The 15,136-nt window shown below is 39.3% G+C and overlaps 1 protein-coding gene across 2 annotated transcripts in view; it reads left to right on the forward strand.

The window, feature by feature from the left end:
• The window catches only part of LOC111329034 (protein RRP5 homolog), a 41,438-nt gene extending 27,365 nt beyond the window's left edge, over positions 1–14,073 (forward strand). For both annotated transcript variants that reach the window (XM_088747604.1, XM_088747560.1), the window contains exons 36-49: positions 49–108; positions 564–595; positions 794–905; positions 4,559–4,672; positions 5,437–5,651; positions 5,964–6,040; positions 6,589–6,636; positions 6,757–6,885; positions 7,686–7,754; positions 8,493–8,677; positions 9,741–9,909; positions 10,098–10,251; positions 11,041–11,206; positions 13,762–14,073. In XM_088747604.1, coding sequence (XP_088603730.1) covers positions 49–108; positions 564–595; positions 794–905; positions 4,559–4,672; positions 5,437–5,651; positions 5,964–6,040; positions 6,589–6,636; positions 6,757–6,885; positions 7,686–7,754; positions 8,493–8,677; positions 9,741–9,909; positions 10,098–10,251; positions 11,041–11,206; positions 13,762–13,927 — 1,696 coding nt within the window. In that variant the 3' untranslated portion in view covers positions 13,928–14,073. The remainder of the gene's footprint in view (positions 1–48; positions 109–563; positions 596–793; positions 906–4,558; positions 4,673–5,436; positions 5,652–5,963; positions 6,041–6,588; positions 6,637–6,756; positions 6,886–7,685; positions 7,755–8,492; positions 8,678–9,740; positions 9,910–10,097; positions 10,252–11,040; positions 11,207–13,761) is intronic.
• Positions 14,074–15,136: the final 1,063 nt, after the last annotated feature.

Below are 15,136 nucleotides of genomic sequence, written 5' to 3' on the forward strand. Positions count from 1 at the left end.
TGGGCTATTAGGTTTTCATCTGTGATCAAGACTTGCCTCAATATATAGGTGTTTTGTCCTGTCAACGAAAGGCAAAGACCAATTTGATCTGTCACTCAGACCTTCAAGGTGAGAACAAAGACGCCTCTTGTCACAAGTAAAGATATTCTACCGATTTGTTTCTCTGATTAGATATAGTCATTATCCAAGGGCTACATTTTGGTGTTGTATAGTGGCGACTGCGGTCTAATGAAATGGTTTGGAATCCAGCAGTACAACTGAAAAAGGTCCTTGAAGGAGGAGAGCTTGATTCACCCTGATAACTGGAAACTGGTCTCGAGAAACAACTCATATATATAACTCCGTACAACTTCAACTCTATGAATCTGGTTTTCAATCAAACGAATTCCCTTGGTGGATATTTTCCCTTTCTTCTCCTAACATTTCTACTCATTAGTGTATTGATATTGTAGGGAAAACTCACTTATTGGTTACCCCGGAAGTAAAAGAGTTAAAACAGTTGGGTCGACTGGACCTCTTAACTAAATATTTGTGTTATTTTTTCTTATCTTATCCGGTGTTAGGACACAAGCAGTGGCAACAAAAAACGAGGGAGGTAACTGCATTCTTTCTGTTTGTTTACTTTTATTTTCGTTATTTGTCGGAGGAATTTCAATGATACATTATCAAAGGTATTTCCAGAGCTTTATTTTTAGTTCTGAATTGCTATGTCCGAAATTATCGTTCGTTGGTAAACAAGACTGTAATATACGGCTTATTTCATCTGATTTGTTTTTTCGGGTTCTCTTAACAGTTACAAGTGTTAACGAGGAGGATCGCGAGATCAAAAGCATAAGTGACCTTAAGGAAGGGGACATCATCCGGGGCTTTGTCAAGAGTTGTTCTGATGTTGGTGTCTTTGTCAGGTAACATATCATCCACTGATTGGCTGAGTGGAAGGGCCGAACGAGGAAATATTGGGCGCAAGGTCGTGACGTGCGGACCGAATGCAAAAGAGAATCTTTGCAGCGTGCGAGATACTAATTCTAAAAGTGTATGAAATTAATAATCGATTAAAAAACGAATTCCACTTTCATAAATGGCAGCCAGATTAATATTCTTTTGTTTAAATTTAAATTAGCCCTACTGGCCTTGTTCTCCAGTACAAATTTCAAAAGAAAATCATTATCTCAAGCGAGGCCAGAAGGGCTAACTTAAATTTAAACAAAAGAATATTTATACGGCAGCCATTTATGAAAGTGGTCTATAGTGTGCGAGATACAAACGAAACAATCGATCAATAGGGAATGAAAACAGTGCGCTCGCTACTAACTGAACAGTCGATCAGAAGAGAATTCTAATAGTGCACGAGATACGTACGAAAGTATCTCTTACTAACCAAACAATCCATCAAAGGAGAATCCTTTCAGTGTGCGAGATACTAGCGAAACAATCGATCAGAAGAGAATTCTAACTACGCAAGATACTAATGTCACTTTCTAAACCGGGATCGATATTATGTATTTATTGACTGAGTGGGAGGGCCGCACGGTCCGTGCGGCATGAGCGAGAGCCAACTAGTTTCCCCGTCTGGCCCGACCTAACTCGGTCAAAACGCAAGAGAGAATTTTAATAGTGCGCGAGATACTAGCGTAAAATCGATCAATAGAGAATTCTAATGGTGCCCAAGATACTAGCGTAACAATCGATCTCGAAAGAATTTTAATAACACGCGAGATACTAGCGTAACAATCCATCAGTAGAGAATTCTAATAGTGCGCGAAATACAAGCGTAACAATCGATCAAGAGAGAATTCTGATAGTGCGCGAGATACTAGCGTAACAATCGATCAAGAGAGAATTCTAATAGTGCGCGAGATACAAGCGTAACAATCGATCAAGACAGAATTCTGATAGTGCGCGAGATACAAGCGTAACAATCGATCAAGAGAGAATTCTGATAGTGCGCGAGATACTAGCGTAACAATCGATCAAAAGAGAATTCTGATAGTGAGCGAGATACTAGCGTAACAATCGATCAAGAGAGAATTCTAATAGTGCGCGAGATACTAGCGTAACAATCGATCAAAAGAGAATTCTGATAGTGAGCGAGATACTAGCGTAACAATCGATCAAGAGAGAATTCTGATAGTGCGCGAGATACTAACGTAACAATCGATCAAGAGAGAATTCTGATAGTGCGCGAGATACTAGCGTAACAATCGATCAAGAGAGAATTCTGATAGTGAGCGAGATACTAGCGTAACAATCGATCAAGAGAGAATTCTAATAGTGCGCGAGATACAAGCGTAACAATCGATCAAGAGAGAATTCTGATAGTGCGCGAGATACTAGCGTAACAATCGATCAAGAGAGAATTCTGATAGTGCGCGAGATACTAGCGTAACAATCGATCAAGAGAGAATTCTGATAGTGAGCGAGATACTAGCATAACAATCGATCAAGAGAGAATTCTAATAGTGCGCGAGATACAAGCGTAACAATCGATCAAGAGAGAATTCTGATAGTGCGCGAGATACTAGCGTAACAATCGATCAAGAGAGAATTCTGATAGTGCGCGAGATACAAGCGTAACAATCGATCAAAAGAGAATTCTGATAGTGAGCGAGATACTAGCGTAACAATCGATCAAGAGAGAATTCTGATAGTGAGCGAGATACTAACGTAACAATCGATCAAGAGATAATTCTGATAGTGCGCGAGATACAAGCGTAACAATCTATCAAAAGAGAATTCTGATAGTGAGCGAGATACTAGCGTAACAATCGATCAAGAGAGAATTCTGATAGTGAGCGAGATACTAACGTAACAATCGATCAAGAGATAATTCTGATAGTGCGCGAGATACTAGCGTAACAATCGATCAAAACAGAATTCTAATAGTGCGCGAGATACTAGCGTAACAATCGATCAAAAGAGAATTCTGATAGTGAGCGAGATACTAACGTAACAATCGATCAAGAGAGAATTCTGATAGTGCGCGAGATACTAGCGTAACAATCGATCAAGAGAGAATTCTGATAGTGCGCGAGATACTAGCGTAACAATCGATCAAGAGAGAAGTCTGATAGTGCGTGAGATACTAGCGTAACAATCGATCAAGAGAGAATTCTAATAGTGCGCGAGATACAAGCGTAACAATCGATCAAGAGAGAATTCTGATAGTGCGTGAGATACTAGCGTAACAATCGATCAAGAGAGAATTCTGATAGTGCGCGAGATACTAGCGTAACAATCGATCAAGAGAGAATTCTGATAGTGCGTGAGATACTAGCGTAACAATCGATCAAAAGAGAATTCTAATAGTGCGTGAGATACTAACGTAACAATTGATCAAGAGAGAATTCTAATAGTACGCGGGATTCTAGCGTAACAATTGATGAAGAGAGAATTCTGATAGTGAGCGAGATACTAACGTAACAATTGATCAAGAGAGTATTTTAATAGTACGCGAGATTCTAGCGTAACAATCTATCAAGAGAGACTTCTGATAGCGCGCGAGATACTAACGTAACAATTGACCAAGAGAGTATTTTAATAGTACGCGAGATTCTAGCGTAACAATCTATCAAGAGAGAATTCTGATAGCGCGCGAGATACTAGCGTAACGATCCATCAATAGAGAATTGTAATAGTGTGCGAGATACTAGCGTAACGATCCATCAATAGAGAATTCTAATAGTGTGCGAGATACTAACGTAACAATTGATCAAGAGAGTATTTTAATAGTACGTGAGATTCTAGCGTAACAATCGATCAAGAGAGAAATCTGATAGTGAGCGAGATACTAGCGTAACAATCGATCAAGAGAGAATTCTGATAGTGAGCGAGATACTAGCGTAACTGTCGGGGAATAAGTTAGTTGCTCATTAAGAATAAGTCAAATATTAATTGTAACAGGAATTAGTTAAATGATTACGTGATAGATTGCATCAATTCTCAGTAAATTGAACTTAGTGCACAGTTTATCAGCGGATGTACTTTGCATGCGCTAATTGAACCAAATAAGGAAGGGATCATGTGAATTAGGCTTGATATATCGTACGATAGTTATATTACTGTAAGCTGTGCATGTGATAGATTATAGTACTGTATTGTGTTAGACAGCAAAAAACCGAAGTACACGTACACTGTAATCAGATCGATAGTAGAACCCTTGAGAGGTAGAAGAATAAACTCCGTGTTAAAATAGAACGTAGAAAGTGTGATAGATACAGTCCTCAGTTAAACCAGCGAGCGGAACAAAATTCCGCGACAGTAACAATCGATCAAAAGAGAATTCTGATAGTGAGCGAGATACTAGCATAACAATCGATCAAAAGAGAATTCTAATAGTGCGCGAGATACTAGCGTACCAATCGATCAAGAGAGAACTCTGATAGTGCGCGAGATACTAGCGTAATAATGGATCGAAAGAGAATCCTAAAAGTACGCGAGATACTAGCGTAGCGATCGATCAAGAGAGAATTCTAATAGTGCGCGAGATACTAGCTTAACAATCAATCAAGAGAGAATTCTGAGAAGGAGAGCGTAACCGGTCATTCAATTTCTCTTGCAGTCTGGCCCATCACATTGTTGGCAGGGTACAAATAAAGAATTTATCCCAATATTATGTGAAGAACTGGAAACCTCTGTTCCCTAAAGGAAAGTTGGTCAAAGGGAAAGTTTTAAGGTAATTGGTTTCAAAGTTAGGGACGTGTGGTGATACAGTTTCACGCTGTAAAACCATTTGAGGGCGGCTATCGCTTAATTTGCCTCAAGAGGTTCGGGTCGCCAAGCAAGGTATGACTTTTGGGGTCCTGAGTTTAACCCTTTACACCATCTCATCAATATCCATTTTCTCCACACTGTTCTCTTTACGTTTCCTTTGGCACTGACGATGAGAATTTGTTTAACAGTCAAGAGCTTCGTAACTGAGATAGCTATCATTTCCTTTATTCTCGTGAACTTAGTTTCTGATTCAGTGATGTTACTAAACCGTAGCATCTAATTTCTCCTTACAACATCACCCTGAGTTAAACATCAAGGTCAGGAAAATAAAGGAAATAATCAATAACCAAAGAGGCTCTTGTTTGCTTAACAAATTCTCCTTGTCAGCACTTTAGGATATGTATAGAGAACAGTATGGAGAATATGCATACTGATGTTAGGGTGTGAAGGGGCTAGAAGGAAAAATTCAATGCAAGTCAAACGTAATGGTTAAACTGTTGAATAAGGGATGCATCTTGAACAGAGTGCGTCTCCGAATCGTAAGCCTCTTACAAAGTGTTTACTTTGCAGTGCATGGTGGGATAGTATCAATTAAGAAACTAACATATGTATTAAAAAAGAAAAGCATTTCCGAAGCTGAATGCAAAACGTTTGTTGAGAAAATAAGGTTTTTGTTTGCGTGAGGATGAAAAACTGATTTTAATATAAACTATGATTTACTCTTAGTGTTGACCCGATTAAAGGACACCTGGAGTTGTCCTTAAAAGGGACAGATGTCGGTGGACCCGATCCAGCTCCAAAACCAAAGCGTTTGGATGAAAAAGAGAAACGAGACAAAGAAAAGAAAGAACGGAAAAGGAAGAGAAAGAAGGAGAAGGAGAGTAAAACAAAGGACGGATCAGATGATGAAGCAGAATTTGTATTAAAGAAACTCAAAGAAGGTAAAAAAAGGCGGGTAATGTCAAATCCGAGTCATTTAGTGAGGGACTGTTATGATACATAGCACAAACACTCTTATGAATCCCAAGATGTTTTTGTAGAGGACGTCTGGCCTCCAGACGAATGGCATACTAGAGAGTTGGGTCTATAAGTAAAGACAAGGGCCATTTTTTAGAGGCAAGGGCTTCTTGTCAGAGAAAAGAACCCCTTATTAGAGAGGAGAGCCTATTATGAGGGGAACATCAACGGTTTTGATGTTACTCCACTCCGGCGATCGAAATGCGCGTTATTACTATATGATTCGCATCTCACAGATTCCGATCACGAGGACAGCCCTGAAAGTGAGAGCGAAGAAGAAGGCGAGACATCTGGAAACACTTCAGATGAAGAGGTTAGACAGTTAACGGGTTATAAGCTTTGACGCAGTTGAAGCAGAGTTTCTCATCTTCTGTTCAGTCACCACAGGCTTTAGGTGGCTTTTTACATGAATTTAGGGGTAACGTCTGTGCATGCATGAAGGTTGGGATAACTAAGTGGAGTGTTTCCACACGAGTTACAAACAACCACACGAGCCAGTAACGCACAGTGTGTTAAAAGCATTTAACACTTAACATTTGGTAAAGCTCAAAACAGAATGCTAAATCGGTAGTTTACCCGTACTTGAATAAGCTTGGAGTTCGAAAAGTCTGGAGTTTTCCTTTTCCCAGCTTTTGTTTACTTTCACAGGTTTCTCCGAACGTTTCAATTTTCTTTCGCTTATTTTGCGAGACAGCGTTTGTCTCCTATGTTTTTATTAAAAAATTTGCGCGGGAAATTGGCACGTGGCCGGCCAGATTTGATGTCTTTGCGCATGCCCAACGTTTGACCTTTGGGTTTACTGTATTCTTTTTGGAACGATATTTCATAATCAAAACGTTTCCCTTTATTTTGATATTTAAGGCTGACGATGCAAGTTCCCACAAACCAAATGGAGCACCTAGATTGGAGGTATTCGTTTTTCTTTATCTCTCCTTAAATTTGTATCTGTGATATTCCTTAACTGCTCTGCAACCCATCCTAGTCGCAGATTGGGTGTTTTTTTTATTGAAATATTTGTTCCTATTGCAGATTTCGAGTGGATTTGACTGGAACGAGGACGGGAATTATGGAGGAAGGACACAAAAGAGACAACATGAGAATAATGACAATGACGATGACGATGAAAGCAGTGAGAGTGAAACTGAAGCCAGTGGACAGGTGTGTGGAGTGAAGGTCATTCATTATAATGCTACAATTATCTTCAAGATATAGAGGTTTTGGTTAGTTATTGACCCAAGTAAGCCAGATTCTTCCACTGTGTTTTTTTCGCATCACGAAGCGTACTTTTATGCGTCAACTTCATGAAAAATTGTGATTTCCACACCCAGTTTATTTGTCTGCTAAGACAGTGATGCTAACGATAGCTAAAATATAGTTTAGTTCTAATGGTTGTTTCATCAGATGCCCTCTTCTCTTTTGCCTTAGCTAGTAATCTCACTTTACCAGTATCGGGATTATGACTCACACACAATCCTCGTTTTACTGTTTGTACAATAACTCTAAGTCCTACATAATTGCGCATAGACGGAACGTGTACACGACAGAGTATCATAAAATGTGGTTGTAAGTGACCTATCTTGACTGTCATACTATGTAGAGGGAAGCTGTGTATGGTTATTGTCGTCCTATGACTGTTCCCTGTATTACCTACTGAAAGGGCATTCAAAGTGCTCCAACCTCGAAACGGTCTGGAGTGCACAACGATTACAATCACTCTAACGTGGGACAAAAATGGCTTTAGTGTAAGAGGGTTTTATTTTCACAATTCAAGTAGGGGTACATCGAGCGTAAGTAAGGTGAAATAAATTCCTCTTCTGGACAGTTCATTCGTTGCATATCTGTATCGTTTGTGACTGGAAAAGCTTATGGTCAAAAGTTCACGAACAGCACATAATTTCGCCTGTGATCAGACTTATCTCATCAGTGAGGTAATGTTTTCGATATTTTCGCGCCTACAGGTTGCTCGTAAGAAGAGTAAAAGACAGAAGAGAGCAGCAAAGAAAGCCGAAGAGGAGTTTTTATACAAGGTAATCCTGTTTCTCTAGCAAATTGCGAATGAGTCCTTTTTGTAATGGAATGTAAGAAGGCTGTGAGTAGAGCAAAGTTTCATTTCCAAGTACTCACCAGTACAGGCTAAACTCTGAAATCGAAGGCCACCTCAGTCTTCACTTAGCTTTATGAAATAGTTCTTATGGATTGTCGAGTCCATCAGGGAGACTTACACTTGATACGGGGTTTGAGAGGTCTCAAGTCAAGCTCAGAACTAAAATGAATTGACCAGGGCATAATGATCTTCAGACTTGTTGGTCTTCGCTAGTATATGCATTTGTAATGTAGATGAGCTGGATTAGTTTTCGAGTGGTCGTGCACATGTGAACCTTTACGTTGACCCCTTATGACGTCGTTGTCGTGTTGAACTTTTCGTTGGGTGCAAGTTGTGATGGTAACTTTGGTTTTAGTATACGGTTACTTTCGCCCTATAGTTTGATCGTCCATTGTTAAATCATTTTTACGAAAGTCAGATTGCTCCATCGAAAAGTTTAGATCGCTCTAAAGAGAAGTTAGTTCGCTCCAAACAAAAGTGACCTCTAAATCCAGCTGTCTGTGTCTTGTTAACATTTTTATAGAGTGATCTGACTTTCGTTTGAACGATCTAAGCGGGAGCAATCTGACTGTGGGGCGGTTATTTTTCACTCAATCTAAATTACACTTTCCTATGCAGTATATCTTATAAAATCTCTCACTCTTTCTCTAATTTTCGGCAGACAGAACAATCGCTTTTAGATCAGGATCGCTTGCCAGAGACTGCCGAGGACTTCGATCGCGCCGTTTTATCATCACCCAATAACTCAGTAGTGTGGCTGCAGTACATGGCGTATCACCTTCATACCACAGACATCGACAAGGCACGAACGGTGGCCGAAAGAGCACTGAAAACTATATCATTCAGGTAATACATCTATACCATACAGCACTGCATAATGTAAGCAAAAAAATGAATGTGTGGCTTTTTAGTCACTAGAAGCTGTAAATCTCTCTCTTTCTTACGTTCGGTACAGACACGTACCCATTTGATTCCCGGAAGAGATTAACATGTAAATTGTTTTCACGATATCGGTAGACTATCCTGCTAAAAGGTGATGAGAATCATCACCACATCATCATCATCATCAATCTTTATTTGCCTTTTTTCCCCTATTTTATTAACAATTTATCTATAGTTCAGTGAGGTCTAGAAACCACCAGGCTTATAGTTGAGGCCACTTCGTACGTAACAATATACTACAAGCGTGCGGCTTTGTCATTTCAGTAGTTATTTTATTAAAAACTCTAGCAGAATAAACTAATACAATGAATATATGAAGTTCATATATTTTGAACTGCGGTATTAGATACGTATGATGCACGATCCTCGCAGTAGAGAGCGCTATTTATGCAATAGCGAAAATCAGACCTGAAGAAAACCAGGCCTGTACGGGATTCGAACCACTGACCTCTGCGATACTAGTGCAGCGCTCTACCAATTGAGCTAACAAGCCTTGTTAGCTCAATTGGCTTGTTAGTATCTGATTTATCATCACGGGTTTATTACGAATCAACTTAACGGCCTGCTCCCAGTTGGCTTGTTAGCTCAATTGGTAGAGCGCTGCACTAGTATCGCAGAGTTCAGTGGTTCGAATCCCGTACAGGCCTGGTTTTTTTTTTCAGGTCTGATTTTCGCTATTGCATAAATAGCGCTCTCTACTGCGAGGATCGTGCATCATAAGTAAGAATAAACTAAGGTATCAGCTGGAGAATGTTATCTTGTCTTTAATCCTGTTTATCTTCTGCATCCTCAGCTATCTCTGTACCCTCCTGGTGTGTTTTGCCTTTTTGTGTTCCACTATCTTACCTGACTAATATTTTTGTAGTCTACAAGGAACTGAGCGTAATTTTGTACGGCGCAAAAATGGCCCAAGGCTAAAGGACTTGTGGGTCAGTCTAAATTTCGCTTTCGTCTGTTTCACTTTTAGGGAAGAGCAAGAGAAGCTTAACGTTTGGGTGGCCCTAATGAACTTAGAAAACCTCTACGGCACGCAGGAGTCCTTAGTAAGGGTGTTTGAGCGAGCCCTACAACAAAATGAGCCTAAGAAAGTGTTCTTTCAACTTACTGGTATCTACTCAAGAACGGATAAAACTGAGGTGAGAGTTGGAAAGAGATGCGAGAACAGTATATGGTCATAATAATGAATGATAAAAACAACAGCAACAAAACAACTGCAGTTTTTAGCAAGCAGTAATCGTTAAAAATACATTTCATAGTAGCACTAAACACGGTTGGATCTCAGTGTCGCATTTTTATTAACAGTCCCAATGACTCCTTCTTTCAGTTGGCCGAGCAGTTATACCATACGATGGCAAAGCGGTTCAGTCAAAGTAAAAAGGTGTGGGTCGGCTTCAGTCTGTTTTACATGAAGCAGGGAAAGCTTGACTTAGGCAGGAAATTGTTGCAAAGAAGTCTTAAAAGTCTGCCGAAGAGAAAACGTAAGTCCGTCAATTTTGATTTTAAGATGTTTTGGTTTAAATATAGTTTGGTTTTGTTAGCGGGAAGGAAGGAAGGATGTTGCATTTTTTCGTCATAGGATGAGTTAGCTTTATACCCAAAGGAGTTATGCAATGTTTTGAGTCATTTTTGGAAGTGCGAAACTACCTTCAAGACGAAGGAGACTGTTAAAAAAATATACGAAGACAGGGAGAAAAAAAAACTCCGAAGAGGAAACAGAGCAGTTTGTTGAAGCATTTACGATGAATTCCTTTTTAAAAGAAAAGAAATTAGCTAACCTTTGAAAAATTCACGTGTCTTGAACCTCCCTCTAACGGCCGGCCCTCTACAATGGAAACTTTTCTCTTTACTTTAGGTGGCCGTTGTAGTGAGGTTTGACTTTGATAAGGTTCTAAATATCTTAGGCTTGTGTGAATCGGAATATCTATGGTACTTTGAATTAAATCTGTCATTTATTGGCAAAATACGGATTATGTTGCAACATCTTGACTTTTGGACCAGAAAGGAACCCCGGTACCTTGTAGATCGGTCACCCAAAGGCGCAAGAACACCCAGAGATTATTAAATAGAAATATTGGAAGCTATTGAAAAGTTTGGTAAAAAGAATTGAAAAGTTGACACTGGCTAAAAATGTATTGTTCTGGACGTTTCGGCGACTACTGTTGCCCCTAAAGCTATTAAAAGTTTTGACGGATTTACCACTCGGCAGATGTTTTTTGTTACCGTAAGGTTTTTTCACTGTTTCTCTTTCCTACCTCTGTTCACTACAGATATAGAAACTATAGTCCAATTCGCCCTGCACGAATTCAAATATGGCGAACCACAGCGAGGGCAGACAATGTTCGAGAGCATTTTGACCAACTATCCAAAAAGGAGCGACTTGTGGTCCGTGTATCTGGACATGATGATCAAACAAGGAGACGTTGAACCTGTTAGGTAAGAAAGAGAACGTCATTTCTTATATGTTATGATTGACGAATTTGTAGTTGTGCTGCAGCGCGTACTCTGGGACAATATTGGAATTGCGGCTTTAGATGAAAAGCACGCCTCGTTCATTTCTTTTACTCTTAAGATTAGCGGTAATTCCCCTTACCGTCTTCTAGACAATTCTTCTGATGTTAGTTCCGAGAATTTATCATTTGATCAACTAATAATCCCCCTAACTGATATTTTTTTCCCTTATTCTCATCACTTGTTTGCTTGATATTGTATCGATGTTGTAAGGAGAAATTATCTTTTGGTCACTCATGGGAGTTAAAAGGGTTAACCACATATGAAATTGTTATTTGTACCCAGATAATTATCACAGTAATATCATAGGTGACAAATTACTCCTTAATTTTGGCGCGAAATTTCAGCGTTAATTTTTAATTTCACACGTGAAATTAAAAAATTGCCATGGTAACATCTCTTGTATCTCGATCAGAGCCAAGATGGCGTCGAGATTTAAGACGGTGACCCTTGAAGAAGTTACGAAATTAAAAGAAGCGGCCGAAAATTATTAACAGGCACGAATTCGAAAGGTATATTTTGTGAAGAAACTCAAAAAACTACGAACTTTAACAATAATGTATGCTTTAATGTATGCTCGGTTTTTGATAGAATAAACCAGTAAAAATAATTACGGTTGTGAACGTAATTTGTCACCCACGATATTAAAAGGCAATCAAATGGTTTTCTCATGAAATTAGGAAGTAATTTCATTTGCGTTTTTTCAAAGTTCTGATAATTTCCCTCGCGCAACAATGAACATTTTCAGTTTGTCCTTTCTCTCCTCATAATTGTTGCGCTGGCGTAAAATTTTCATGTGATATTGTTGGACGCTGTTCGTATGTATAGGAGCGTATTTCGATAGGGTCTCGAGAGGAAAAATACGAAGTAATCTCAACAACTAATCAGAAAGGAGGTATCGCAACGAATCAATGAGAACTAAAAGAAAAAAACGTGGAAACATGCCTGAAGCGCGGGAAAATGAGAGTGATCAAGTCGTGATTGGATTTAGTTTTGAATCTCATTGGTTGAGAAAGTGGCGTGAATTTTCTTGACCAATCATGGAATGAAAGTAAAAGCAAGATTTATTTCGACACTCAAAAATTGATCTGTTGTAGGAGATACGCAAGCCTAGGGCGGCCCGTTTCTTGAAATTTACGGTAACTTCACTAGATTTGAAGCCATATTTTGAAATGATCTAAATCTAAGGATAAGTAGTGTGGCTCGTTACTCTTATCCTTATATTACTTCTTTTTCGTTTTTGATTTCCATATTGTTTGAAATTCAAGACTATTTTACTTAGTAATATCTCCCTCATAGGTGTCGACATAGTTATTTAAAACCCGCTTTATGGGACCGGTAATTACCACGACTTCAGAGAAACGGCGGAGTTTATTCGGGAGAAAGGCATTTACTCTCATAGAGCCCCTCTCCGACCAGGCACCGGTTGTTTGAAGGATAAACCTATATCCGGTGGATAGTGCAGTGCGTTTTTTTGACTGTTCTCCGCTGTATAGCGATTTACCCGTTAGTTAGCGTTATCCGCCCTTAGAACAACCAGGGCCAGGAGAATAAATGGGTATTAGTAGTTGCAGTTAATAATTATTCGCCGAAGGCGAGGTGAATATCGTCGAATAATCCCCGAGATGAAGTCGAGGGGATTATTCGACAATATTCACCGAACCTAAGGCGAATAATTGTTTTAGTATAATTTCAGAGCTGAAAAACAGAGAAATTTCTAAAATCATGGCATTTTAGTAACATTTATTAACATTTTATTTTAACATTTTATATAAACCGCATGGAGCGGTTTATATAGCGTCATATAAGGGACCGCTCGACCAATCAGATTGCTGGAAACTCTTTGCTCTGCTCTGAAATTATACTAATACCCTTTAATGAATTCGCAATAATGAAACCGGGGGGAGCTTCGTCAGCAAGGAGGTGATAAGCTTGGGAGACTCCCTTCTCTCGGGCTGGATCGTTTGTGATATATTCAATTTCTTTCACTATTTTGGGGAAGGTTAGTACACTCTTTTATAACATAACCACAGTAAAGCGTGCGCCCTGATTGGTCAATTCAGCGTCCACCATTTGCCCATTGGTGTACGCTGCTGACGTGAGCAAATGCCAAGACTAGTTTTCCCCACGCGCTTGTCTTTTCTGGTCACGTGAGATTTGTTAAATAAAAGAAAACTCTTTTGCTACAATGTATCAATGTTATGTTATAAAACAAATGGTAAACGGTACAGTGTACACTATTGAGTTATGGATGCACTTAAAGCTAGAGTCGCTCTCGGCTCTCGCTTCCCGCGACTCTTATGCTTCTTTCCTGCTTAGTAACCTCCCGCGTGCATCCATAGCTCAATAGTGTGCGCTGTGGTGTTTACCATTTGTTAAATGTACGCTCTTGAATGACGGTTACACCGATTTTTAAAACTGAGTAACCGCATGTTTTCTTTTATGACGTGGTATTTATTTATTTGTTTTTATTGTTCAAGGCAAATATTCGAAAGAGTTATCCACATCAATATGTCCTCTAAAAAGATGAAGCTCTTCTTCAAACGGTATCTGGACTTTGAGCGGAAGTACGGCGACGCATTCAGCATAGAAAATGTCAAGACTCAAGCAATGGCGTATGTTGAATCGAAGGCGGCCCTGAGTTAAAGATACTGTTTAGTCCGCGAAATTCTAAAGGTTGCTTTGAGGTTCTGGCTTGATGGCACAAACAGCAGTCTGGGCGAATTGAAAGGAGTCTTTGGAGTCGCTAGAGCCCGCGATTGAAATCAGAGATGTTCCCAACTGACATAACATTTTCTGGAGAAATATTTTGTAACGACAATCTCGTCTTTTTTCACTGTTGTCTGACAACACAACAAAAGAACTCTTTTGATAGGGATTTATTCGATTAGAAAGAAAAGCTATGGAGAACAACTCAAACCACGCGGAAAAACTTTTTTTTTTTTATTAATTTTCTCAACGCAGAAGGTTTACTTGTGAGACTAAATTGTATGCACTCGAACCTTGGCCCTTGAACTCTCCATTGTATTGAATTTAATATTTTTAATCTTATGAACGCAAAGAGCGAGGGCGTTGCATAGGAAAATTTTGCTCTTGAAAAAGGAAGGAGTTGAAAGTTCTGTGAGAGGGTTTTTGTTTTGGTAAAACTTCTTGCTTAAGTTTCGCAGCTTTTTATCTTTGATGTTAATTGGTGCAAAGTGATGTCTCTGCCAATTCTCGTTTTTGGTATATCTCTTTGTTTTCTTTTCTCACAACTTAGTTATTCTGGCTTGAAAATTCAAAATGCCTTACTAATGCGGAAGAAATAAACAGTTTAAAAATTTGGTGTGGACTATTTTTCACACGCAAGTTTGTGTTTCATGACAGTTAACAACGAATAAATTCTGCTTTAAGATAATCAAGAAACCTAACCTCTGTTGTTGTTCTTTTTTATTCTCTCGCTTATCCGTTCATTTATTTGTTTGTTTTTTTACTTTTAGAAGAAAAACAACGCATACAATATTTATTCCACATACAGTACACTATGCAGTAAATGGTTTGAACCCGGGGGTAACATGTGAAGGTGTAGTCTGATCGTCCGGGTGAGTGTAGTCCTGAGAAGGACTGTTGTCGGTGGCAGTGACTGACGTTTCGACAACCTGTGCGGAAGTCATCATCAGAGTCAAGTGAGTGATTGTTGTCAGTAGAATGTTCTTATTCCAGTTCGTGTGAAATGATCGGTTGGTTTTGCCGTGATGTTATTGGCTGTAAGACTCAAGTGACGTAAGTCGTTCGTGATTGGTCTGTTTCGGTCTGTCGGTAAAGCTAGGTTGTTCTTTTTCGGTCGTTTGTGATGTTTATGTCGTGAATGAGTCG

Source organism: Stylophora pistillata, chromosome 1 (assembly GCF_964205215.1).
Source record: "Stylophora pistillata chromosome 1, jaStyPist1.2, whole genome shotgun sequence".
NCBI lineage: Eukaryota > Metazoa > Cnidaria > Anthozoa > Scleractinia > Pocilloporidae > Stylophora > Stylophora pistillata.